We start from the raw sequence: 24758 nt of genomic DNA, 5'->3' as shown, positions 1-24758 counted from the left end.
ACGCTTATTCCTTGGAAGGAAAGTTATGACCAACCTAGATAGCATATTCAAAAGCAGAGACATTACTTTGCCAACAAAGGTCCATCTAGTCAAGGCTATGGTTTTTCCTGTGGTCATGTATGGATGTGAGAGTTGGACTGTGAAGAAAGCTGAGCGCCGAGGAATTGATGCTTTTGAACTGTTGGAGAAGACTTTTGAGAGCCCCTTGGACTGCAAGGAGATCCAACCAGTCCATCCTAAAGGAGGCCAGTCCTGGGTGTTCACTGGAAGGGCTGATGCTAAAGCTGAAACTCCAATACTTTGGCCATTTCACGTGAAGTTGATTCATTGGAAAAGACTCTGATGCTGGGAGGGATTGGGGGCAGGAGGAGACGGGGACGACAGAGGATGAGATGGCCGGATGGCATCACCGACTCAATGGACGTGAGTTTGAGTGAACTCCGAGAGTTGGTGATGGACAGGGAGGCCCGGCGTGCTGCGATTCATGGGGTCGCAAAGAGTCAGACACGACTGAGCGACTGAGCTGAACTGAACTGAGAGCCCATGTTCAGGGGGCGAGTAATGCTGAGGAAACAGGAGGATGAAGGGGCAGATAAAAACAGAAGTGACTCCATCACAAGGCTGTGGCAAGGCAGGCGCTAGTTTCATAGCATTCATTTTCGTTTTCCTCAAAGTAACAGAAGAAAAAAGGCAGGGAGAATGGAACAGACTGGTGAAGGGCAGATGTGGGTTTTCTACTACAAGAGATACTTGTTTCCCCAAAGCCCCTCCAAATTAAGAATAAAGATGATGAAAGGCAACAGGGGGTGAGCTCTCGGCCGGCTCCCTGCAGCAAAGCCATGCAGCGGGGGTGCTCATTCAGCCCCGAGCCCAGAGGTCACAGCCCCCAGTGGCTCCAGGGCAGGCCCTTCCTGTCCTTTGGCTTACAGGTGCCTGGCGGCCTGGGGCAGTGCTGGGCTTGCAGCCATGGCCTTCCTGTCTCCGCCTCCCTCGCCATGTGGCTTCTCTGTGTCTGTGTCCACGTTCCCTTCTGCTCATAAGGACGTCTGTCAGCTTGGCTCAAGCCCACCTAAGGACCTCGTTTTAACTTGACATCTGCAGAGACTCCCGCTTCCAAAGCAGGTTGCACCCGCCAGATGGCGTTAGGTAGAACATGCCTTTGGGCAGGACGCAGGTCCACGCACACCAGTCATTCTGGGTCCCTCTCAGAGCGAGTTTCTGGTGTGAGCCAGCGCCTTCCACACCGCCTGGAACCCGCACCCCGAGCCCTGTCACCCCCACCCCCTCCTGTGGTCTGCGCTCTTTCTCTTTTGCCTGTGCCTGCGCCGCCCCCCGCCACGTGGCAGCTCTCTGCCTTTGGTTCTTGCCTGAGGGTTTGCACCACAGTCTGCTCCCGATGACTCCTGGGCCTGGAGATCCTGAGCTGATCCAGGCCTGCAGGGCCACCCTGTGGCCCCGGGGAGAACCGGCTTCCTGCCCCCAGTGGGTCTGGGGGTTCCTGGGGCACCTGTGCTGGGAGAGGAGCTTTGCTCGCTGAGCCAAGGCCGGCTGGGCTCTGAGGAGGCCCCTGCTTCGGCTGCCACCACCCAGTTCTCTGCAAACACCACCTCACTAGGAAACGCAGTCTTTCCTTCCCTTTGGATGAGCCCTGCCGGAGGAGGCACAGCTGTTGCTGTGGGGACAGTGCTTGCTCCTCCGCCCTGCAGGCAGGACCATCCACTCTGTCTTCAGAGCCGCAGTGCTGGGGCGCTCATACACCCCGAACTCCTGTCACAGAGGGAGGGAGAGCAGAAGGGAGGCAGGAAGACCGGAGGCAGAGGGGGAGGAGGGGTGGGAGGAGGGGACATATTTAGCATGATTTTTGTAAAAAATAAAAACAGAGTAGCTATGGTCCAGGTTGGAGGAGGAAATGGCAACCCGCTACAGTATTCTTGCCTGGAGAATCCCATGGACAGAGGAGCCTGACGGGCTGCAGCCCATGGGGTCACAAAGGGTCACACACGACTGAAGCGACTGAGCACAAGCACACACAGGGTCCGGGCACCCACAGTGCAGCCAGGAGTCCAGTGTGGATGTGGTTCAGACACTTCCTGCATCGCTGAGAGCTTGCAATTCTCTGAACTGCATCAAACTCAAGGACACCACCAGCCCTGTTCAAAACAACACCTGTGAGCAGCGGCCACCTGCAACCTTGCAGCTTCAAAGTCCCCCACTCATACTCACTTAGCTTCTTCCAGCTCCGATCCGGATCCTTGGGAAGCATTTTCTGTCAGCAAGCCACGTGCTGCCTCTCTAGGCCCGCACCTTGTAGGCTGCAGCTCACAGTTCCAGTGCTTGGATCTGGGCTGCACACCCCAAACCAACCCCCAATAAATGCCTCCTGATTACAACCAGGTCTTCGCTCTTGGGCACCGGAGGGAAGAAGCAAGCAACCATTAGGGCTTTCGGTCCTGGGGGCTGACAGCTCTGGCCTCGTCCTGCCTTCTTTTTGGCGCTGGGCTGTTTGCCATGGACATGTGTGACCCTGTGTGGGGTTGAGATTTGACGTCAGATGAAGGAAGTGCATCAGAGAGGCCCCTCCTCCCCTTCCGCACCCTGACCCTGGCCCTGGGAGGACCCCGTGGTCCACACACTTGTGATCTGTGATAAAAACAACATATGGGGGTGGGGATGGGACTAAGTGGGAGCAAAGTTTTGTAAGCTTTGGAAACTGTGCATGTTAATTCAGAATAGATTATTATAAATTGTTACTTGTAATACACAGAACAACCAATAAGATAATAAAAAATATATGTATATATTCCCTCCTCCCCAGAACAAAAATACTTAAGACAAATAGAAAACAAGTAGCAAAGTTGGTGGAAGGAAGTCCTTGTTTCTCAGTAATTACACTAAACATAAGTGTACTGAATTCTCTAATAAAATAAGCCAAAAAAGTGGAGACCACTCAAATGTCTATCAACTGGGGAAGATAACAAAATGTGTATCTATACAATGGAATTTTATCCAGCCAAGAAAGGAATGATGCACTGACATATGCTACAGCATGGATGAACGTTGAACACATTATGCTAAGTGAAAAAAATAGACACAAAGAGCTACGCATCGCATGACTGCATTTAGATACGTTATTAAATAGGCCATGAAAGCCATATAGCCTATATTAGGTTATTGGGACATAAAGAAGGCTGAGCACCGAAGAACTGATGCTTTTGAACTGTGGTGTTGGAGAAGACTCTTGACAGTCCCTTGGACTGCAAGGAGATCCAACCAGTCCATTCTAAAGGAGACCAGTCCTGAATATTCACTGGAAGGACTGATGCTGAAGCTGAAGCTCCAATACTTTGGCCACCTGATGCGAAGAGCCAGCTCACTAGAAAAGACCGTGATGCTGGGAAAGATCGAAGGCGGGAGGAGAAGGGGACAACAGAGGATGAGATGGTTGGATGGCATCACCAACTCGATGGACATGAGTTTAAACAAGTTCTGGGAGATGGTGAAGGACACGGAAGCCTGGTGTGCTGCAGTCCATGGGGTTACAAGGTCCATGGGATCCATGGGGTCCGACAGCACTGAGTGAACAACATCATTAGTATAGGCAAATCCATGGAGATATTAACCCGCAGATTAATCTGAAGTTGTCAGGGTCTGAGAGGAGGGGGAAATGTGGAGTGCCTGCTAAATGGCCACAGGGTTCCTTATCAGTTCAGTTCAGTTGTTCAGTCGTGTCCAACTCTTTGCGACCCCATAGACTGCAGCACGCCATGCTTCCTTGTCTATCACCAACTCTCGGAGCTTGCTCAAAGTCATGTCCACTGAGTCGGTGATGCCATCCAATCGCCTCATTCTGCCTTCAATCTTTCCCAGTTTCAGGGTCTTTTCTAATGAGTCAGTTCTTCACATCAGGTGGCCAAAGTTTTGGAGTTTCAGCTTCAGCATCAGTCCTTCCAGTGAATATTCAGGACTGATTTCCTTTAGGATTGAGTGGTTTGATCTCCTTGCAGTCCAGGGGACTCCCAAGAATCTTCTCCAACACCACAGTTCAGAAGCATCAGCTTCTCAGACAGATGTGTCTGACACCAGGGGTAAAACGACAGATGTGTGGCCCCTTACTCCACCTGCTGGCTCTCCATCCTCACCCTGTGCTCACCCCTGGCTCTGGCTGGCTGTCCACAAGCCCCATGGCTGCGGGTTCCCTATTCCAGCACCAGGACGGTCTTCCAGGATTACGGCCTTAATCTTGGCCGGAACCACGGCTCTTCAAAGGGACCCCAGGAGAAGACTGATTCCACTGCTTTTACAGAGAAGCACATCGGAATGTTGGACACTGGGTGGATGGCCTAGGCCTGAAGTGAGGTTGCCAGATTTATGTTCTTTCCAGATGAAATGTGGAGCCACTAGCAACAGGAGACCAGAGATCAAGCTGTGAGCCTTTGGACTGAGAACACTGACTCCAGGACCCGAGACTACCAGAGAACTCCTAACCCTAGGGAATATTAAATAGTGAGCACTCCCACCAAGGAAACCACTTCAATACAAGACCCGGCATCACACAGCTACCAGTAGTACCCTGCGCAGGACACCTCAACCAAACAACAAATAAGACAAAAATACACACCCGATCATCAGCAGGCGGGATTACCACCTCACTCAGCCCTGCCCATCAGAGGAAAAGCAAAGAAACTCAGCACAAATCCCACCCTGTGCGAAGCTTACACAAACCACTGGACCAACCTTATGAGGGCAGAAACCAAAAGGAAGGAAGATTTCAACCTTAAAGCCTGGGAAAAGGAGACTTCAAACACAATAAGCTTTAAAAATAATAATAATGAACAGGCAGAGAAATACTGAACAAATGAAGGAAAAAACTAGAAACACAGAAGTCCAAATAAATGAAGGGGAAATAGGTGAACCACCTGAAGAATTCACAAGCATGATAGTAAAGATGATCAAAACCTTGCAAACAGAATGAAGAAATCACAAGAATTAATTAACAAAGACGCAGAAGAATTAAAGAATAAATGTAGAGAGACAAACATACAATTACTGAAATTAAACATACTCTAGAAGGAATCCGTAGCAGGATATCTGAAGCAAAGAACAGATCAGTGAGCTGGAAGATAAAATGGTGGAAATAACTGCTGAAGAGCAGAATACAGTAAAAAGAATGAAAAGAACTGAGGCTAGTCTCAGAGACCTCTGGAACAAAATTAAATGTGCCAACATTTGAGTTATAGGGATCCCAGAAGAAGAAGAGAAAAAGAAAGGGTATGAGAAAAATTTTGAAGAGATTATAGTAGAAAATTTTCCCAATAGGGAAAAGGAAATAGTCAATCAAGTCCAAAAGGTGCAGAGAGTCCCATACAGGATAAACGCAAGGAGAAACACACCACAGTTCAAAAGCATCAGCTTCTCAGACAGATGTGTCTGACGCCAGGGGAAAAACGACAGTTGTGTGGCCCTTACTCCACTTGCTGGCTCTCCATCCTCACCCTGTGCTCACCCCCTGGCTTATACTAATCAACTAACAAAAATTAAACACAAAGAAAGAATACTAAAAGCAGCAAGGGAGAAGCAACAAGTAACATGCAAGGGAAACCCCACACAATTAACAGCTGACCTTTCAGCAGAAACTCTGCAGGCCAGAAGGGAACGGCAGGATATATTTAAATACTGAAAGGGGAAAATCTACAACCAATATTACTCTACCTGGCAAGGGTTTCATTCAAAATTCATGGAGAAATCAAAAGCTTTTCAGACAAGCAAAAGTTAAGAGAATTCAGCACCACCAAATCAGCTTTACAGCAAATGTTAAAGGGACTTATACAGTTAGGAGACACGAGAGAAGAGAAAGACCCTCAAAAACAAGCCCAAAACCATTAAGAAAGCTGCAATAGGGACACATATATTAACAATTACTTTAAATGTAAATGGATTAAATGCTCCAATCAAAACACACAGACTGGCTGAAGGGATACAAAAACAAGACCAAAATACATGCCACCTACAAGAAACCCACTTTAGACCTAAAGATGCATATAGACCAAAAGTGAGAGGGTGGAAAAATAGATTCCACGCAAATGGAAAGCAAAAGGAAGCTGGAGAAGCAATCCTCATATCAGGCAAAACAGACCTTAAAATAAAAATATTACAAGAGACAAGGACACTACATAATGATCAAAGGATCAGTTCAAGAGGAAGACATAACAATTGTAAATATCTATGCACCCAACATAGAAGCACCTCAATACATAAGACAAACACTAATAAGACATAAAAGGAGAAGTTCACAGTAACCTGAATAATGGTAGGAGACTCTAACACCCCACTCACACCAATGGACAGATCATCAAAACAGAAAGTTAATAAGGAAACACCTAAGTCCTAAATGATGTATATTAGATGAGATGGATCTCACTGAAATCTTCAGGACATTCCATCCAAATGCAGAAGAATACACCTTCTTCTCAAGTGCACATGGAACATTCTCCAAGACAGACCACATCTGGAGTCACAAATCAAACCTCAGTAAATTTAAGAAAACTGAAATCGTATCAGGCATCTTTTCCAGCCACAACGCTATGAGACTAGGTATCAATTACAAGAAAAAAACTGTAAAAAGCACAAACACATGCAGATGAAACAACAGATTTCCAAGTAACCAAGAGGTTACTGAAGGAATCAAAAGGGAAATCAAAAAATTTCTAGAAAGAAATGACAATGAAAACACGACAAATCAAAACCTATGGGACACAGCAAAAGCAATTCCAAGAAGGAAGTTTATAGCAATACAATCCTCCCTCAAGAAACAAGAAAAACCTCAAACAGACAACCTAAATTTACACCTAAAACAATTGGGAAAAGAACAATAACAAAAAAAACCTCCAAAATTAGCAGAAAGAAAGAAATCATGAAGATGAGAGCAGAAATAAATGAAAAGAAATGAAAGAAACAATAGTAAAGATTAATAAAACTAAAAGCTGCTTCTTTGAAAAGATAAAATTGACAAACCTTTAGCCAGACTAGTCAAGGAAAAAAAAGAATCAAGTCAACAAAATTAGAAATGATAAAGGAGGGGTTACAATAGACAATGGAAAAATACAAAGGATTATAAGAGACTATTATGAACAACTACATGGCAATAAAATGGACAGATTCTTAGAAAAGTTCAATCTTCCAAGACTGAACCAGGAAGAATTTGAAATTATGAACAACCCAATTACAAGCACTGAAATTGAAGCTGTGATCCAAAACCTTCCTCCTGCAAAAAAAACAAAAGCCCAGGAGCAGATGGCTTCACAGGAGAATTCTGTCAAACATTTAGAGAAGAGCTGATGCCTATCCTTCTAAAATTCTTCCAAAAAATTGCAGCAGAAGGAGTACTTCTAAACTCACTCTACAAGACCACCATCACCCTGATACCAAAATCAGACAAAGACAACACAAAAAAAACTACAGGCCAACATCACTGATGAACATAGATGCAAAAATCCTCAACAAAACTTTAGCAAACAGAATTCAACAACACATTAAAAAGCTCATACACCATGATCAAGTTGGATTTACTCCAGGGATGCAAGGATTCTTCAATATGTGCAAATCAATCAATGTGATACACCATATTAACAAACTGAAAGATGAAAACCATATGATAATCTTAATAGATGCACAAAAAGCCTTTGACAAAACTCAGCACCCATTTATGATTAAAACTCTTCAAAAAATGGGCACAGAAGGAACCTAACTCAACATAGTAAAGGCCATATATGATAAGCCTATAGCAAACATTCTTCTCAATGGTGAAAAACTGAAAGTATTCCCCCTAAGATCAGGAGGAAGACGAGGGTGTCCACTCTCACCACTATTATTCAACATAGTTCTGGAAGTCCTAGCTACAGCAATCAGAGAAGAAAAAGAAATAAAAGGAATCCAGATCAGAAAAGAAGTAAAGCTCTGTTTGCAGATGACATGATACTGTACATAGAAAACCCTAAGGATACTATCAGAAATTTCCTAGAGCTAATCAGTGAATTTAGCAGTCACAGGATACAAAATCAATACACAGAAATCACTCGCATTTCTATACACTAACAATGAAAAATCAGAAAGGGAAATTAAGGAATCATTCCCATTCACCATTACAACAAAAAGAATAAAATATCTAGGAATAAACTTACCTAAGAAGACAAAAGAACTGTACACAGAAAATTATAAGACACTGATGAAAGAAATCAAAGATGACATAAACAGATGGAGAGATATTCCATGTTCCTGGGTAGGAAGAATCAATATTGTGAAAATGACTGTACTACTAAACGCAATCTACAGATTCAATGCGATCCCTATCAAATTACCAATGGCATTTTTCACAGACCTAGAACAAAAAATTTCACAATTCACACGGAAACACAAAAGACCCCAAACAGCCAAAGCAGTCTTGAAAAAGAAGAATGGAGCTGGAGGAAGCAACCTTCCTGACTTCAGATTATACTACAAAGCTACAGTGATCAAGACAGTATGGTACTGGGACACCAACAGACATATAGACCAATGGAACAAGACAGAAAGCCCAGAAATAAACCCATGCACCTATGGATACCTTATTTTTGACAAAGGAGGCAAGAATATACAATGGGGCAAAGACAGCCTCTTCAATAAATGGTGCTGGGAAAACTGGACAGTTACATGTGAAAGAATGAAATTAGAACACTTCTTAACAGCATACACAAAGATCAACTCAAACTGGATTAAAGATCTAAATGTAAGACCAGAAACTATAAAACTCTTAGACAAAAATGTAGGCAGAACACTCGATGACATAAATCAAAGCAAGATCCTCTATGACCACCTCCTAGAATAATGGAAATAAAAACTAAAACAAACAAGTGGGACCTGATTAAACTTAAAAGCCTTTTGCACAGCAAAGGAAACTATAAGCAAGGTGAAAAGACAATCCTCAGAATGGGAGAAAATAGCCAATGAAACAACTGACAAAGGATTGATTTCCAAAATATACAAGTAGCTCATACAACTCAATACAAGAAAAACAAACAACCAATCAAAAAGTGGGAAAAGACCTAAAAACACATTTCTCCAAAGAAGACATACAGATGGCTAACACACACATGAAAAGAGCTCAACATCTCTCATTATTAAAGAAATGCAAATCAAAACCACAATGAGATATCACCTCACACCAGTCAGAATGGCCACCATCAAAAAGTCTGCAAACAATAAATGCTGGAGAGGGTGTGGAGAAAAGGAACACTCTTGCACTGCTGGTGGGTATGGAAATTGATACAGCCACTATGGAAGACGGTGGGGAGAGTCCTTAAAAAACCAGAAATAAAACCACCACATGATCCAGCAATCCCACTCCTAGGCATATACCCTAGGAAACCAAAATTGAAAAGACAAATGTATTCCATTGTTCACTGCAGCACTATTTATAACAGCTAGAACACGGAAGCAACCTAGATGAATGGATAAAGAAGCTGCAGTACATATACACAATGGAATAGTCAACATGAAGTCACTCAGTCGACTCTTCGAGACCCCATGGACTTTGGCCCACCAGGCTCCTCCATCCATGGTATTCTCCAGGCAAGAGTACTGGAGTGGGTTGCCATTTCCTTCTTCAGGGGATCTTCCTGACCCAGGGATCAAACCCCGGTCTCCCGCATTGTAGGCAGACGCTTTACCATCTGAGCCACCAGGGAAGTCAATGGAATAGTACTCAGCCATAAAAAGGAATACATTTGAGCCAGTTCCACTGAAGTGGATGAACCTAGAGCCTATTATACAGAGTGAATTAAGTCAGAAAGATAAATATCATATACTAATGCATATATGGAGAAGGCAATGGCAACCCACTCCAGTACTCTTGCCTGGAAAATCCCATGGACGGAGGAGCCTGGTTGGCTGCAGTCCATGGGATCACTAAGAGTCGGACACAACTGAGCGACTTCACTTTCACTTTTCACTTTCATGCGTTAGAGAAGGAAATGGCAACCCACTCCAGTGTTCTTGCCTGGAAAATCCCAAGGACGGCGGAGCCTGGTGGGCTGCCGTCTATGGGGTCGCACAGAGTCAGACACGACTGAAGCACCTTAGCAGCAGCAGCAGCAATGCATATATACAGAATCTAGAAAAATGGTACTGAAAAATTTATTTGAGGGGCAGCAATGGAGAAACAGACATACAGAATAGAGTTATGGACATGGGGAGAGGGGAGGAGAGGGTGAGATGTATGGAGAGAGTAACATGGAAACTTAATTACCATATGTAAAACAGATAGCCAATGGGAATTTGCTATATGTCTCAGGAAACTCAAACAGGGGCTCTGTATCAACAGAGAGGGGCAGGATGGGAGGGAGATGGGGGGCAGTTTCAAAAGGGAGGGGATATATGTAAACCTATGGCTGATTCATGTTGAGGTTTGACAGAAAACAACAAAATTCTGTAAAGCAATTATTAAAAAATAAATAAAATTTTTTTAAAAAAAGGTTACCAGGAATAAGTGCCACAAAGCAAATTCTCAAGGTATAAAAAGCACTGGTACTCTGAACAAACATATAAGAAATAAACCAAATTGATATAATACTCAAAATTCATTAAATGAAATGGTTCATCGACCTCAGACTTAAAATTTTCATAATGTTTATTATCTGTATTCTTCTCCTAAATATGTAAAGCACATGCAGTGAAGATTTCATTTTTGGCAATTTTCAGTCTTCAAGACCAATGGTCTTAATCTTTGATTGGTTTTCTAAGTTCTCCACAATATTTTTCAGATAATCTTCATCTTTTAAAAAATATACATATAATTCTCTTTCCACTTGATGCAGCTTATTAGATGCCAAAAGTTTTCTTTTTGTCTTCACATCAGCAAAAATATCAGTAAGAAGATGATTCAGTTTATTTAGCTGAGATTCAACTTGATGAAACTGCTCCGTTAACTCCTTAAAGGAAAATAATAATGCTTTTTAATTCAAAATCTCTATTCATAATACCAATCATAAATCTTAAATGTAATTTACATAGGAAGAATCTAAATGATATAATGATTATTCCCACAACCTCAACCATAAAAGACCTCAATTAAAAATCCATAGCAGGATTAACAAAAAGTCTATGTAAGATCCATTGAAACAATTTCTGCAGGCAAGTTTAAGTGATTCAAAGCAAACTCCTACTCCCTGAAGAGTATTTGATATGCAAACTGTTCTGCATATTTATACGTTCAACAAGTATTCTGAATGCCTACCTCATACCATGCACTGTTTTAGAGTCTACAACTATAAAAATGAACACCAAAAAAAAAAAAAAAGAACACCATTTCCTTCATGGAACTTAACACTCTGCCAAAGTAATCAAACCTTGTTTTAGCCTAACCTGTTTACTCCAGACATCAGAGGTACTGATAAAACCTTGAAATGAAGCAATTACCAATATAAAGTAATTGTCTTAATCTGGATTTTTCTTTTTTCACACTGTTACAGAAGATGGAATTACATGTAACATTCAACTATCCTGATTTACCATGTAATTCTTCTCAAAAACCTAAACATTCTGGACCCCCCACATTTGATAACTGAAATTCCTCACTTCTTAACATTAAAAGCAGCTTAGGTTTTCTAACCATCAGCCAGTAGTATCAAAGAGGTTCTCAGACAATCTGTAGCTATAACTACACCTCAACCTTCGACCACTTCTCAGAATGATCCACAGTATGGTAATCACCTGATGCTTGCTGTGAATAGATTCCTATACCTCACTCCACACTAAATCACTCTGCAACAAAGCCAGAAGCCACATTTCAACAGGCTCCCTGGTGATTTTAATGTACAAGTTCAAGAGTACTAACTTCACACATGTCATAAATGCCAGCTCCAAAGAGCAGTACTTTTTAAACTACAGTAAAAAAAAAAAAAAAAAATCAAGTGGTATCTACAGTAAGTGGCCTCTGAGGGAAAACCCTGTAAACTGGAAAACAGTGAGAAATATCTCACCTTTAACTCCAATACTAAAGATCTTAATAGTTACTAAAATAATACTACAAATACTGAAAAATATTCAACTTCATTAATAAAAATGCAAGTTAAAATTCATATGGATGACATTTTGTATCTCAATGGGCTAAGAAAAAATGTAAAATAATGATACCCAATGACATTATAGTAAAATCACCATATTTTAGTGATTTTAGAATGGATTCTTTCACACTTTAACATAACTGAAATCAATATGCACTGTATAATTAAGAGCATCATGTAACTGTTATTGACCAGACAGTCATAAGAAGCACTTTATCATATATATAACACCCCGCACTGCTTCCCTAGTGGCTCAGATGGTAAAGTGTCTGTCCGCAATGCAGGAGACCCGGGTTCGATCCCTGGGTTGGGAAGATTCCCAGGAGAAGGAAATGGCAGCCCACTCCAGTATTCTTGCCTGGAAAATCCCATGGAGCCCAGTAGGTTACTGTTCATGGGGTCGCAAAGAGTCGGACACGACTGAGCGACTTCACTTCACTTCACTGCAAGACCTGCAGGGTCTTAGTTCCCCAACCAGGGATCAAAGCCATGCCCCTGCACCGGAAGCGTGGAGTCCTAACCACTGCCACGCCAGGGGATTCCAGCACCTTTTTGGAAAATTCTTACTGTGCTTAAGACACACAGCACGAGGTCTCCCCTCCTAACGAACCCAAGGGCGCAGCACTGCACTGTTAGCTGTTCGCACAATGTTGCATAGCAGATGCTAGGACTTGTTCCCTTCGCCTGAAGTGAGACTTGACGCCCACTGATTAACAACTCTCCATCACCGGCAACCACCACTGTACTCTGTGCTTCTAACGAGTCTATTTTAGATGGCCCACAGTAAGTGGAATCATGCGCTGTTTCTTGGGACTAGCTTATTTTCACTTAGCATAATCTCCTCAAGGTTCATTCATGTTGTGGTATTCTGAGGTTTTTTTAAGGCTGAATAATATTTCACTGTATGTATATACTACTATATTTTCTTTTTCCATTCCTCCATAGATGGACGTTTAGGTTTTTTCTACAGCTTAGCTATTACAAGTAGGACTGCAATGAACATGTGAGTGGAGACATCTCTTTTAATATCCTATTTTTATTTCCTCTGGATCAATACCCAGAAGGAGGATTACAGGATCATACAGTAGTTCTATTTTAATTTTTTTGAGGAAATTCCATACCGTTTTCCACAGCAGCTTCACCATTTTGCACTCCCACCAATAATGTACCAGGGCTCCAATGTCCCCACACCCTCACCAACACTACTCTTTTGGTTTTTTGATAACAGTCCTAATAGTTGTAAGGTGATATCTCAACTGTGGTTTTGCTTTGCATTTCTCTGATAATTAGTGACGTCGAGCAACTACTCATAAACCTGTTGGCCATTTATATATCTTCTTTAGATAAATGTCTATTCAAGTCCTTAGCCCATTTTAAAATTAGGTCATTTAGTTTTTTGCCTTTTCATACTGTTCATGGGGTTCTTGAGGCAAGAATACTGGAGTGGTCTGCCATTCCCATTTCCAGTGGACCACATTTTATCAGTCAAAGTAAAGAGGAACTAAAGAGCCTCTTGAGGAGGGTGAAAGAAGAGAGTGAAAAAGCTGGCTTAAAACTCAACATTCAAAAAACTAAGATCATGGCATAAGCCCCCATCAGTTCAGTTCAGTCGCTCAGTCGTGTCTGACTCTGCGACCCCATGAATCGCAGCACGCCAGGCCTCCCTGTCCATCACCAACTCCAGGAGTTCACCCAAACTCATCTGCATCGAGTTGGTGATGCCATCCAGCCATCTCATCCTCTGTCATCCCCTTTTCCTCCTGCCCCCAATCCCTCCCAGCATCAGAGTCTTTTCCAATGAGTCAACTCTTTGCATGAGGTGGCCAAAGTACTGGAGTTTCAGTTTTAGCATCATTCCTTCCAAGGAACACCCAGGGCTGATCTCCTTTAGAATGGACTGGTTGGATCTCCTTGCAGTCCAAGGGATTCTCAAGAGTCTTCTCCAACACCACAGTTCAAAAGCATCAATTCTTCGGCGCTCAGCTTTCTTTACAGTCCAACTCTCACATCCATACACGACCACTGGAAAAACCATAGCCTTTGCCATTACTTTGTTGGCAAAGTAATGTCTCTGCTTTTTAATATGCTATCTATGTTGGTCATAACTTTCCTTCCAAGGAGTAAGCGTCTTTTAATTTCATGGCTGCAGTCACCACCTGCAGTGATTTTGGAGCCCCAAAAAATAAAGTCTGACACTGTTTCCCCATCTATTTCCCAGGAAGTGATGGGACCAGATGCCATGATCTTCGTTTTCTGAATGCTGAGCTTTAAGCCAACTTTTTCACTCTCCTTTTTCACTTTCATCAAGAGGCTTTTTAGTTCCTCTTCACTTTCTGCCATAAGGGTGGTGTCATCTGCATATGTGAGGTTATTGATATTTCTCCCGGCAATCTTGATTCCAGCTTGTGCTTCTTCTAGTCCAGTGTTTCTCATAATATACTCTGCATATAAATTAAATAAGCAGGGTGACAATATATAGCCTTGACGTACTCACTTCATGGCAAATAGAAGAGGAAAAAACGGAAATTGACAGATTTTCTTGGGCCCCAAAATCACTGCAGATGGTAACCGCAGCCAAGAAATGAAAAGACCCTTGCTCCTTGGAAGGAAAGCTATGACAAACCTAGAGAGTGTATTAAAAAGCAGAGACATCACTTGGCTGATCAAAGTCCATATAGTTAAAGCTATGTTCCAGTAGTCATGTACAGATGTGAGAGTTGGACCATAAAGAAAGCTGAGCGCCGAAGAATTGATGCTTTCGAATTGTGGTGCTGGAGAAGATTCTTGAGAGTCCTTGGACAGCAAGGAGATCAAACCAGTCAACCCTAAAGAAAATCAACTGTGAATATTCACTGGAAGGATTGATGCTGAAACTATAGCTCCTACACTCTGGCCACTTGATGTGAAGAGCCGACTCACTGGAAAAGACCCTGATGCTGGAAAGACTGAGGGCAGGAGAAGTGGGAGACAGAGAATGAGACGGCTGGATAGCATCACTGACTCAATGGACATGAATTTGAGCAAATTCCGGGAGACAGCTGAGGGCAGAGGAGTCTGGTGTGCCGTAGTCCATGGGGTTGCAGAGTCAGAAATGACTTACCAACTGAACAATAAGTTTTTTGCTATCACCAACACTGTTTATGTACAGTGTGGAAAAACACAAAAAATACTTTGAGTCAAGAAATAACACAGAAATGGACACTGAATGTGAAGTTTCAGAAATACCTTAATCATTTTAATTGGCTTTTTCCTTTTAATGTATATTCCTAAGGGATATGATAAAAACCTATGTCTATCACACCTAAAAGATATCTTCTAATAGGTATGAAATAAAAATTCTAAATAAGAAAGTGCTGTGTCAGTTTAAATGAAAATGCTTTTTCTTTCTTAGAAACTCGTGAAATTATGGTGTATCATATGATAAATGGTGTCTAGTAGACATTCAAATAGCTGGTGACATTTTAAATAGGTAAACTCCTTTGAAAAGCAATATGGCAGTATCAAAAGCTAAAAAATAATGTGTATAACCCAAGAAACCTGATAATTCTATACTATCTCTAAGAGTTCATCCAAATGGTGGACTGGTTACAGAAATTATGACATAGTAATTAAATCAATAGAGCATTATAAACATTAAAAATTAAAATTATTGTAGCATGGAAATGTTTATTTCATAACGCTAAATAAAAAGGAAAATATAAAAAATACATAAGTAAAGGAAAAAAGCATCTACTTTGCAAATACTAACCAAAAGAAAAATAGCATAGGAATATTAATATTGGACAAGAGGAAATTAAGACAAAAAGCACAATACAGGGTCATTATATAATGCTAAACAGTTAAATCACTGCAATTTAAATCCACCAGGATAATAATTCACTGCAATTTTAAACTTGGATGTAACTTATAAAATAGACTCAAATATAAATAAAAACTGATAGAACTACAATGAGAAATTTTCAAATCCACCATCATAGGATTTTTAAATAATTATTTAAAAGATCAAGAAGATAGAATCAGTAATAGGAGACTTTAAAAAACTAATCACAAGTATCACTTCATATCCATGAGGATGACTATTACATACTTTTTTTAAAAGGGAAAATAACAACTGTAGGTGAGGACATGTAGAAACTAGAACCCTGGTACAGCTGCTGGGTAATGTCAGACAGATTCTCAAAAAGTTAAACACAGGCTTACCATGATTCAGCATTCACTCGTAGGCATATACGCAAAAGGAATGAAAACAGGGACTCAAATTCGTGTACAATGTTCACAGCAGCATTATATACAACAGATAAAAGGTGTAAACAACTCAAGTGTCTATGAACAGATCAACAGTTAAACAGATAAAATGCGATGATAAAACACAGATGAACAGATAAATGTGTTATATACACACAACAGAATACTCAGCACCAAAAAGGAATGAAATTCTCACACCTGATGCAATATGGATGATACTTAAGGATATTATGCTGAGATAAGCCAAAGACAAAAGGACAAATATTATTATATGATTCTACTTTTATAAGATAACTATAGTAGGCAAATTTATAGAGACAGAAAATGGAATAGAGATTACTAGGGATGGGGAAAAGAAGGAATGGAGAATTAATATTTAACAGGCACAGAGTTTAGCCCATGTGGGATGAGAAAAGTTCTGGAAGTAAATGGTGACACGGCTGCATGACAGTGCAAATGTTCTTAACGTCATCATAACTGCACACATTAAAATGGTTAAAATTGTAAATTTTACATTTTGTATATTTTATAATAAAAAATTATTTTAAAAACTAATCATAAGCTGTCTTATTTCAAGAAAAGATAACGTAGTTATTCAGATCAATTCTTCCATAAGAAAAAATGTAAAAAGTGAAATGAAGTATTTTAAAGAGTCAAACAAAGCAAAATCTTCTAGGACTTCCCTGGTGGTCCAGTGATTAAAAATCCACCTTACAATGCAGGGGACACAGATTCGATGCCTGGTCAGGGAACTAAGATCCCACATGCCACGGGGCAACTAGAGAGTCCATGGCACAACTAAAGAGCCTCTGTTCACCGCAACGAGGAAAAGCCCATGCACCACAACAGAAGACCCAGCGCAGCAACAACAAAAAACAAAACCCCAAAGCTTCCTGAAACCAACAAAGAGAGAACAAGACTTTAAAAGACTACAAATCCATAAAACGATGCAGACTGGTAAGAGACCCCAGAAGCTGCTTTACTCAATCGCTAATCTTGAAAAAACAGAATCCATGATTCCTGACACTGACAAGAGGAGTGGTGAAGTCCAAGGTCCATAGAAGGTAGGGAGTCAAGCAGGAGACTGTCTTTGTAATAAACTAAGGACACCAACAATCTTAAGATCAGGATGGCCAGAGCAGGAAGAGCCCCTGGTTAGAATCACAGTCCAGACAGGAATCATCTGTTGTTGTTCAGTCACTCAGTCGTGTCAAATTCCTTGCAACCCAAGGGACTGTAGCATGCCAGGCTTCCCTGTCCTTCACCATTTCTCCCAGAGCTTACTCAAACTCATGCCCATTGAGTGGGCGATGCCATCCAACCATCTCGTCCTCCAAAACAGACTTTGAACCCAGCTTATGGTTCAGAACTGGCAGTGCTCTTAATATCTAAGCGAGCATACACGAACGCAAAAGACAAACGTTTAAGGAGGGTCTTTTATGTATTTTAATGTATGAGGGTCCTTTCACCAGAAAGATACTGATTTTAAATTTGGATGCCTCAATAAGTGGTAATGGGACAATCTGGTTATTCATGGGGAAAAATAACAATAAAATTAGAACTCTATTTCTCATGTCATAAACTCCTGGTGGATTAAAGAACTTAACTAGAACAGCATAAACTTTTAAGATAAAGTAAAAGGGACTGTCATTACTATGTTAAGGGCAAACTTTCACAAGATATAAAAAAGGGCAAACCATAAGAGTGATAAATTACATCAAAATTGAAATCTTAAAAAAAAAAGTCAAAAACTAACAGGTAACAATAAAAAAGAAAAAAACAAGACACAAATAGGGAGCAAACACATGCAGCACACATCACTGACAAATGGCTGGCGTTTGAAATGCGTGAAAGAACTCCTCCCGAAGGGGGCTCAACCGCCACGATCATCAGAGACATGCCAATCGTAACCTCAACGGCACGCTATTTTATATCTTTGCAGAGTGAGAAAACTATAAATGCAAATAGCACTATGTGATGAAAAAAACATGGTAAAAGAGCATCTCTCAAACACTGCTGGTACAATATGGTACAACCACTTCCAAAATCAGTTTGATGTATTATGTAAAACAGAACCTGTTATTCAGCAATTCCACTCCTATGTGAGGTGACAGGGAGAGAGAGAGAGAGACATGCATCTGTAAGACATGCAGCAAGGCTATCCACATCAGTATGATCTACAACAGCAAGAACTGGAAATAATCTAAATGTCTGTCAACAGAACAGGTAATTAGACTGTGGAATTTCACATAAGGGAATACTAACTATACAAAAGAGAAAACTATAAACGAGCTATAAATGAGCTACGTTTTACAAATACCCACATGGATAAAACCCAAAATCATATTAAGAAACAAGCAAGTTACTGAAGAATATATATAATACAATCTATATAAAGTTCAGAAACATACAAAACTAAATAACACAGTCTGTATTATAAATAAAAGAAAGCAAATGACAAATCTTAGCATAGTTCCTCCCTGAAAAAAGAGAGGAGAATGCTATTAGAAAGTGAAAGTGAAGTCTCTTGGTCATGTCCGACTCTTTTCGACCCCATGGACTGTAGCCTATCAGGCTCCTCCGTCCATGGGATTTTCCAGGCAAGAGTGCTGGAGTGGACTGCCATTTCCTTCTCCAGGGGATCTTCCTGATGACCCAGGAATCGAACCCGAGTCCCCCGCATTGCAGGCAGACGCTTTACGGTCTGAGCCACCAGGGAAGCCTATTAGAAGGAGCTGCTATTACTAGGGTACACAGAATTTTAAAGATATAAGAGCTATCCTGTGTGTGTTAAAATAAGTGAAAAAAAATACAGGGATGGTGTTTTTTTTTTTTAATTCTTACCATAAACATTACATATCCTTTCATATCTGAAATATTTAATAAATTTTAAAAACTTTGACCAAAACTACTTGAAAAATATATGTGAATAAAAATGAGATATAAAAATGTTACTATCAGGGAAATGGGGTAATATTTTCTTCATGCTAACATTTTCTTTAGTATCTTTTACAATGAACATTTTTTTTAAGCATTTTTAATTACCAGGGTAAGCACCTACCTGATCACTAAGCAAAAGCTGATTTCCTCCTTGATACAAAGCTTCACAAAGCAAGTTCACATCACTGTTTAGTTTGGACAGAAAGAAAGAATGTTCTTGAGCAGATACTGCCAACTGCTCTTGTACCAAAGAAACATCCTGTTTTAATTTCTCAGCTACTTCTTCCAGGTTTCCATGGGTTATAAACAATTCTTTTTTCTTATTCTCTCCTTCTAAAAGTTGATAAAGCCTAAAATGTGGAAATAAAAATTAGAAGAAATTCTTAAGTCAGTACAGTTTTCAAAATTATAACCCACTATATTGGGGCATCTTTGGGAAAGCTAACAATTTGTAAATATTAATCAAACAATTAAAAACTTTCCAACGACAATACTATCTCATTACAGAAATACATATTCTAATTATCGTATCTGAATTCCCAGTTTTCCCATCTTCCAAGTTTTAGACATAAAATTCTTTTTGACTTTAACTGCCACTAACCTACTTCAATTAAAGTACCCTTCAGAGATACCGCCCTAGAGAACACTTCTTTCACAGAACACAACTATGAGGCAGCAGAAACGGCAAAGAACTTGAAACGGAAGACTGAGGTCTGATGCTGGCTGTCATGTAAGACCTAAGTCAAGTCAGCCTTTGAGATTTAATCTTCACGTCTAACATCTACCTAATTTTAAAGGACTGTGGTAGACTTAAAAGAGGAAAATTGAAAATACAAGCTACATAAATATTAATAGTAAACTTGCTACTCCAGTCATGTCTACATTTGCTTGACAAATTAAATTCCTAATGAGCCAAGAGGCCATTGTAATACTTCAAACATTAATGGCAGAAAAATTCTACAGTACAAACGGAAAAATGTGAGGCGGCACCTTCTACACATACACGACAAAAAGTATCTGCTCTTAGAGTCTTCCTGAAACTGGGTTCAAAGTGAAAAGTAGTGAAAGTGTTAGTTGCTGAGTTGTGTCCAACTCTTCGTGACTCCATGGACTCAGCCTGCCAAGTTCCTCTGTCCATGGAATTCACAAAAATATGGGAGTAAGAAGCCATTCCCGTCTCCAAGGGATCTTGGGAGTGTGCGCAGGCAGTGTGGGATCCAGGAGGCCTAAGGGTCCCCTGCGCTCCGGTTCTCGGTGCCCGATCTCCCACTGCGGGAGGGGAACACCAAGGCGAGGAGTCGGGCCAGCTCCAAGGGGCTGGAGTCCAAGGGGACCTTGGTTTTAAGGTCCCTAGGTGGGTGATCACACAAGAGCCTGTGGCCGCTGGTCTGTGGCTGCCCTCGGCTCAGCGGGGAGCCCACTGAGACGTTTGCTGGCTGTGGGCAGGAGTCCCGGGAACTCTACCTATGAGTCAGCGGCGGAACTAAGTGGAGCAGGACGCCCCAGGTGGGGACCCTGTGAAGGAGGAAACATAAGGGGCTCTATCTTGAAAGCAGGACGCCATCTTGGGTCGGACTGTGGACTTTGAGCTATATGCCCAGTATCCATGGAAACAGCATACCAATGAAAAACCAGACCCCTGGATGAAGGAGCCTCGGGACTCGTACCTAGACTGTTCCTCGCCTAAAGGAATATGCTAATTATCACTAACAGAACAAAGTCGTAAACCCCATTATGCTTAGCGGGGTATGACCACAGGTCTATTGATCAATGCCCACTGTTTAACTATCTAGGCTTATGACACATGAATCATGGCTTAACTTCGATGGTATCTCTCTTTTACCTTGTCCAGACTAGTTTCAAGGAATTTGGGTAGGTGGGTTTGGGCACGTATACTTAGGGTATCTAAGGTTTTCACAAACACTGGTCGGGGTCCTTGGCTAAGAAGAGACTCTGCCTTGGGCCTGCGGGTGTAATAATCTACCCTCCACCATCTGCACTGTCCTTCTGAGTGAGTTGTTTCCCGGGACGCGTGGCTACAACACCTGGACCTGTTGTAGGGCGCTGCTCCAAGGTCGACGAGCGTCCGAGTGGGGTTGGAGGTCACCCTTTGCTCAGCGCTGATCTGGAGGCCAGGCGCGTTTCGGGGGCGCTCCGCTGGAGTGTGCGCAGCCAGTGTGCGGCCCGGGAGGCCTGAGGGTCCCCTGCGCTCCGGTTCTCGGCGCCCGATCTCCCGCTGTGGGAGGGGAACACCAAGGCGAGGAGTCGGGCCAGCTCCGTCCGCGGGAGCAGGTGCGCCAGGTGCCGCGTGCGGGTGCGCGGACTCGCAAGCCCACAGAGCGGAGCGAAAGTGTCCGCGAACAATTTCGTGGAGTGGACTGTATGGGCCAGAGGCCCGGGGTAGGAAGAATGGGCGTTGGTCGCCAGAAGGGCAGCGGAAGAGGCGGTGAGAAGCAGAAGCCGCAGCAACCACTGCAAAACCACCATCTAGTCTCTCAGCTCTGCTCTCTCTGCGAGACCGCGGCGGCGCCCGGCCTTTATAGGCGCCCCGTGCGTCACCCCGCCTCTCTGTGACGTCACGGGCACCTCCGGCCAGTCGCCAGGCGGATTTCACCGCTGCGCGCCGCGGGCCAATTGCGGGGCGGTTCTCTCCATCTTCCTCCAATCTGGCCCCGCCCCGGTCCCCGCGGGATCCCTGAGGCCCTGGGGGGCGGGGCGGTGCATCTGAGAGCGGGTCGGGGGAGGGCGCTCCAGGGGTTGCCATGGTGACATTGAACCTGCCTGGATCCTAAAGCTCCAAGGGCTCCCTTGGCGTCTCAGCCTCCGATAGCGTCTGATAGCGGATGGAGGACAGGCGGTCCGCGAAAGCGAGGCGGTGTGCAGGGGGATGGGCTGCAGGAGATGTGGAGAAGGATAGAGGAGGTGAGATACTGGGAAGGAGGCAGGGGCTCCCATCAGAGGGTCGGGGCAGCAGAGGAAATGGGCGACCCCCCTCTGCTGGTTTCCCTCCCGTCAGAGTGGCACCCGGCGCTGGCCGTTAGCCTGGGCGATCTGCAGTTCAGACCCGGCTGGCTGGAGGGCGAGGACACGTGTGGGTGGAGCAGTCCTCGATCCCGGAGCCACCATCAGGGGACACTGTCTTCCGACACTACTATTCAGAACTCATACACATGGTGAAGGTCAGGCCAGCTCCGCCCCCGCTTCCAGGCCCCCTTCCCGGGGTTGGGGGGCACTCGGACGACCGGCCTTCGTACTGTGAACCTGTCAGGCTTCCAGGAAGCCCAGGAAGTTGAGGAAGAAGCCCTCCAGCTCTCGAACCCGCGCCTCCTGCCGCCCCAGGTGCTCGGCGTTTTCTTGTGGCGCCTCCCTCTCCCCCTCCAGGTGGGACAACCTGTCCCCGAGCAGCCCCAGCTCAGCCAATGAGTCCTCTGTGCGTGGGGCCTGGGGCTTTCCTGGGACATGGCCACGGGTGCCCTGCTCAACGTCAGCCATTCCACTTGGCAGCTCTTTCAGCCTCTCCTGTCCGAAGGCAGGGCATCCCTCTCGCCCTCTGGAGAGAACTCTCCAGAAGACCAAGACACCTCAGCACTGGAAGAGCCAGCTAAACCTGGTCCCAGGCCAGCGGTCTCCAGGCCCACGGCCCATCAGTACCTCAGCACTGAGACCCACCAGGGGGACCACACCCTGCACGGCTCCAAGCACCGGCCACGAGACGCTGGCGCTTCCGAGCCTGTCTCCCAGGAACGCAGCCACCACCAAAGCCTGCAGAGACAGCCGCCTACCCGGCCCCCGCGGTGGAAGGCCGAGGCCCGCCGGGGCCAGGGGTCTCGGGTTGGTCCCGACTGGGTGAGGACGCCGTGCTTCTCTGGATGCAGGTGGCTCTCCCGCCCCCATTTCCCGGTCTCCCGCCAGCCTCACCGAGTGATTGAACTGCTGCTGGGGTTGAGGGGCTACTGGAGCCGGCCCTTCCCTTTTTGGGGGTCGGGGCGCCACCGGGGCATCAGGGAGCCAGCTGGGGCCAAGGTTGCCTGGCGGCTTTGGGAGGGTTCCGAGGCCGGCCTCCTCAACCTCTGCAGGCTCTGGGCGCTGCTACTGGGAGGAGTACGCAGAGGTGGGGCGCACACTGACAGGAATGAAAATTTTCTCTTCCACCAGGTAGCAGCCCCTTCCAGCCAGCTCCCCTGGGCTGAACAAAGGCATCGAGGCCACAGGCAGACAAGGACTCAGGTGTCATCATGGGAAAGCTCTGGGCTGGGTTTCCGGCCGGCATGTGGGAAGGGTCCTGAATGAGAGGGTGCGGGGGATGGCCGCTGCCCTTGAGGGGGAGAAGGGTCAGTGCTGGAAGGCCTGGAGGGAGGGTCTGCAGGGCTGTGGAGATGGGCACGTACACTTAGGGCCTGTGGCTGCCCTAGGCTCTGCGGGGAGCTGGAGGCCAGGCGCGTTTCGGGATGCTCCGCTGGAGTGTGCGCAGCCAGTGTGCGGCCCGGGAGGCCTGAGGGTCCCCTGCGCTCCGGTTCCCGGCGCCCGATCCCCCGCTGCGGGAGGGGAACACCAAGGCGAGGAGTCGGGCCAGCTCCGTCCGCGGGAGCGGGTGCGCCAGGCGCCGCGTGCGGGTGCGCGGACTCGCAAGCCCACAGAGCGGAGCGAAAGTGGCACGAATACGAACGTGGAATGCACGGTATGGCCAGAGGCCCGGGGCAGGAAGAATGGGCGTTGATCGCCAGAAGGGCGGCCGAAGAGGCGGCGAGGAGGAGAAGCAGAAGCTGCAGCAGCCGTGGCAAAGCCGCCATCTCGCCTCTCCGCTCTCCGCGAGACCGCGGCAGCGCCCGGCCTTTATACGCGGCTCCGCCAATCTGGCCCCGCCCCGCTCCCCGCGGGGTCCCTGAGGCCCTGGGGGGCGGGGCGGTGCATCTGAGAGCCCGTCGGGGGAGGGCGCTCCAGGGGTTGCCATGGTGACGTTAAACCTGCCTTGATCCTAAGGCTCCAAAGGCTCCCTTTGGTGTCTCAGCTTCGGATAGCCTCTGATAGCGGATGGAGGACAGGCGGTCAGCGAAGGAGAGGTGGTGTGTAAGGGGGATGGGCTGCAGGAGATATGGAGAAGGATAGAGGAGGTGAGATGCTGGGAATGGGGCGGGGGCTCCCACCAGAGGGTCCGGGCAGCAGAGGAAACGGGCGGCCCATCTGGTCAGGCGGGTGTGTGCTCCCTAGACGGATCCCAGCACTCCTGTGCGGGTGAGTCTGTGTGCCACTAGCGCAGCGAGGCCAAACGATACTGAATCCTCGGAATCTAGAGCAGAGAAAGGTTTATTGCTGCACGATGCGAGGAGACGCGTGGCTCCCACCTTAAAAACCCCAAACTCCCCAAAGGTTTCAGCAAAGCCCTTTCCTGGGAAAAGTGAGGTGAGTCGTTGCAAACTTCCTGGTGTCAGATTCTTTGTTCTTGAGGTCAGGTCATGGTCAGGTAACAGTGTTCCTGTA

General features: G+C 44.7%; 2 protein-coding genes across 4 annotated transcripts; one reads left to right on the top strand and one right to left on the bottom strand.

Moving 5' to 3' along the window:
• Positions 1-1973: 1973 nt before the first annotated feature.
• On the bottom strand, positions 1974-23749 carry LOC113894600. Of its 3 annotated transcripts, XM_027545283.1 has the most exons (4): positions 23669-23749; positions 21326-22172; positions 19402-19630; positions 1981-2524 (listed from the first exon to the last, which is right to left on the bottom strand). In XM_027545283.1, the coding sequence occupies exons 2-4, from the start codon at positions 22042-22044 to the stop codon at positions 2270-2272; spliced, it is 1203 nt and encodes a 400-aa protein (XP_027401084.1). In that variant the 5' UTR covers positions 22045-22172; positions 23669-23749; the 3' UTR covers positions 1981-2269. The 3 variants fall into 3 exon arrangements, with proteins under 3 accessions (XP_027401086.1, XP_027401084.1, XP_027401087.1); XM_027545285.1 differs by lacking the exon at positions 23669-23749 and having other exon boundaries at positions 1974-2524; positions 21332-22462; XM_027545286.1 differs by lacking the exons at positions 1981-2524; positions 23669-23749 and adding an exon at positions 10643-10961 and having other exon boundaries at positions 21326-22462.
• Positions 22124-23595, top strand: LOC113894663. Its single transcript, XM_027545323.1, has 4 exons — positions 22124-22202; positions 22297-22369; positions 22460-22661; positions 22785-23595. The coding sequence occupies exons 1-4, from the start codon at positions 22124-22126 to the stop codon at positions 23568-23570; spliced, it is 1140 nt and encodes a 379-aa protein (XP_027401124.1). The 3' UTR covers positions 23571-23595.
• Positions 23750-24758: the final 1009 nt, after the last annotated feature.

Source organism: Bos indicus x Bos taurus, chromosome 6 (assembly GCF_003369695.1).
Source record: "Bos indicus x Bos taurus breed Angus x Brahman F1 hybrid chromosome 6, Bos_hybrid_MaternalHap_v2.0, whole genome shotgun sequence".
Classification (NCBI taxonomy): domain Eukaryota; kingdom Metazoa; phylum Chordata; class Mammalia; order Artiodactyla; family Bovidae; genus Bos; species Bos indicus x Bos taurus.
Note: the sequence above shows the minus strand (reverse complement) of the source record. Positions and strands in the feature narration are given on the sequence as shown.

Coding starts and splice junctions, on each gene's coding strand:
- LOC113894600 (XM_027545283.1), bottom strand. CDS start 22,044: ATGGCAACCCCTGGAGCGCCCTCCCCCGACCCGCTCTCAGATGCACCG. Junction 19,631..21,325: donor GCGCCCTACAACAGGTCCAG/GTGTTGTAGCCA, acceptor TCCACATTTTAG/GCTTTATCAACTTTTAGAAG. Junction 2,525..19,401: donor AGCTTTTGCTTAGTGATCAG/GTAGGTGCTTAC, acceptor AACCCCACACAG/GGTCACACATGTCCATGGCA.
- LOC113894663 (XM_027545323.1), top strand. CDS start 22,124: ATGGAGGACAGGCGGTCCGCGAAAGCGAGGCGGTGTGCAGGGGGATGG. Junction 22,203..22,296: donor TGTGGAGAAGGATAGAGGAG/GTGAGATACTGG, acceptor CCCTCCCGTCAG/AGTGGCACCCGGCGCTGGCC. Junction 22,662..22,784: donor GCCTCCCTCTCCCCCTCCAG/GTGGGACAACCT, acceptor TCCACTTGGCAG/CTCTTTCAGCCTCTCCTGTC.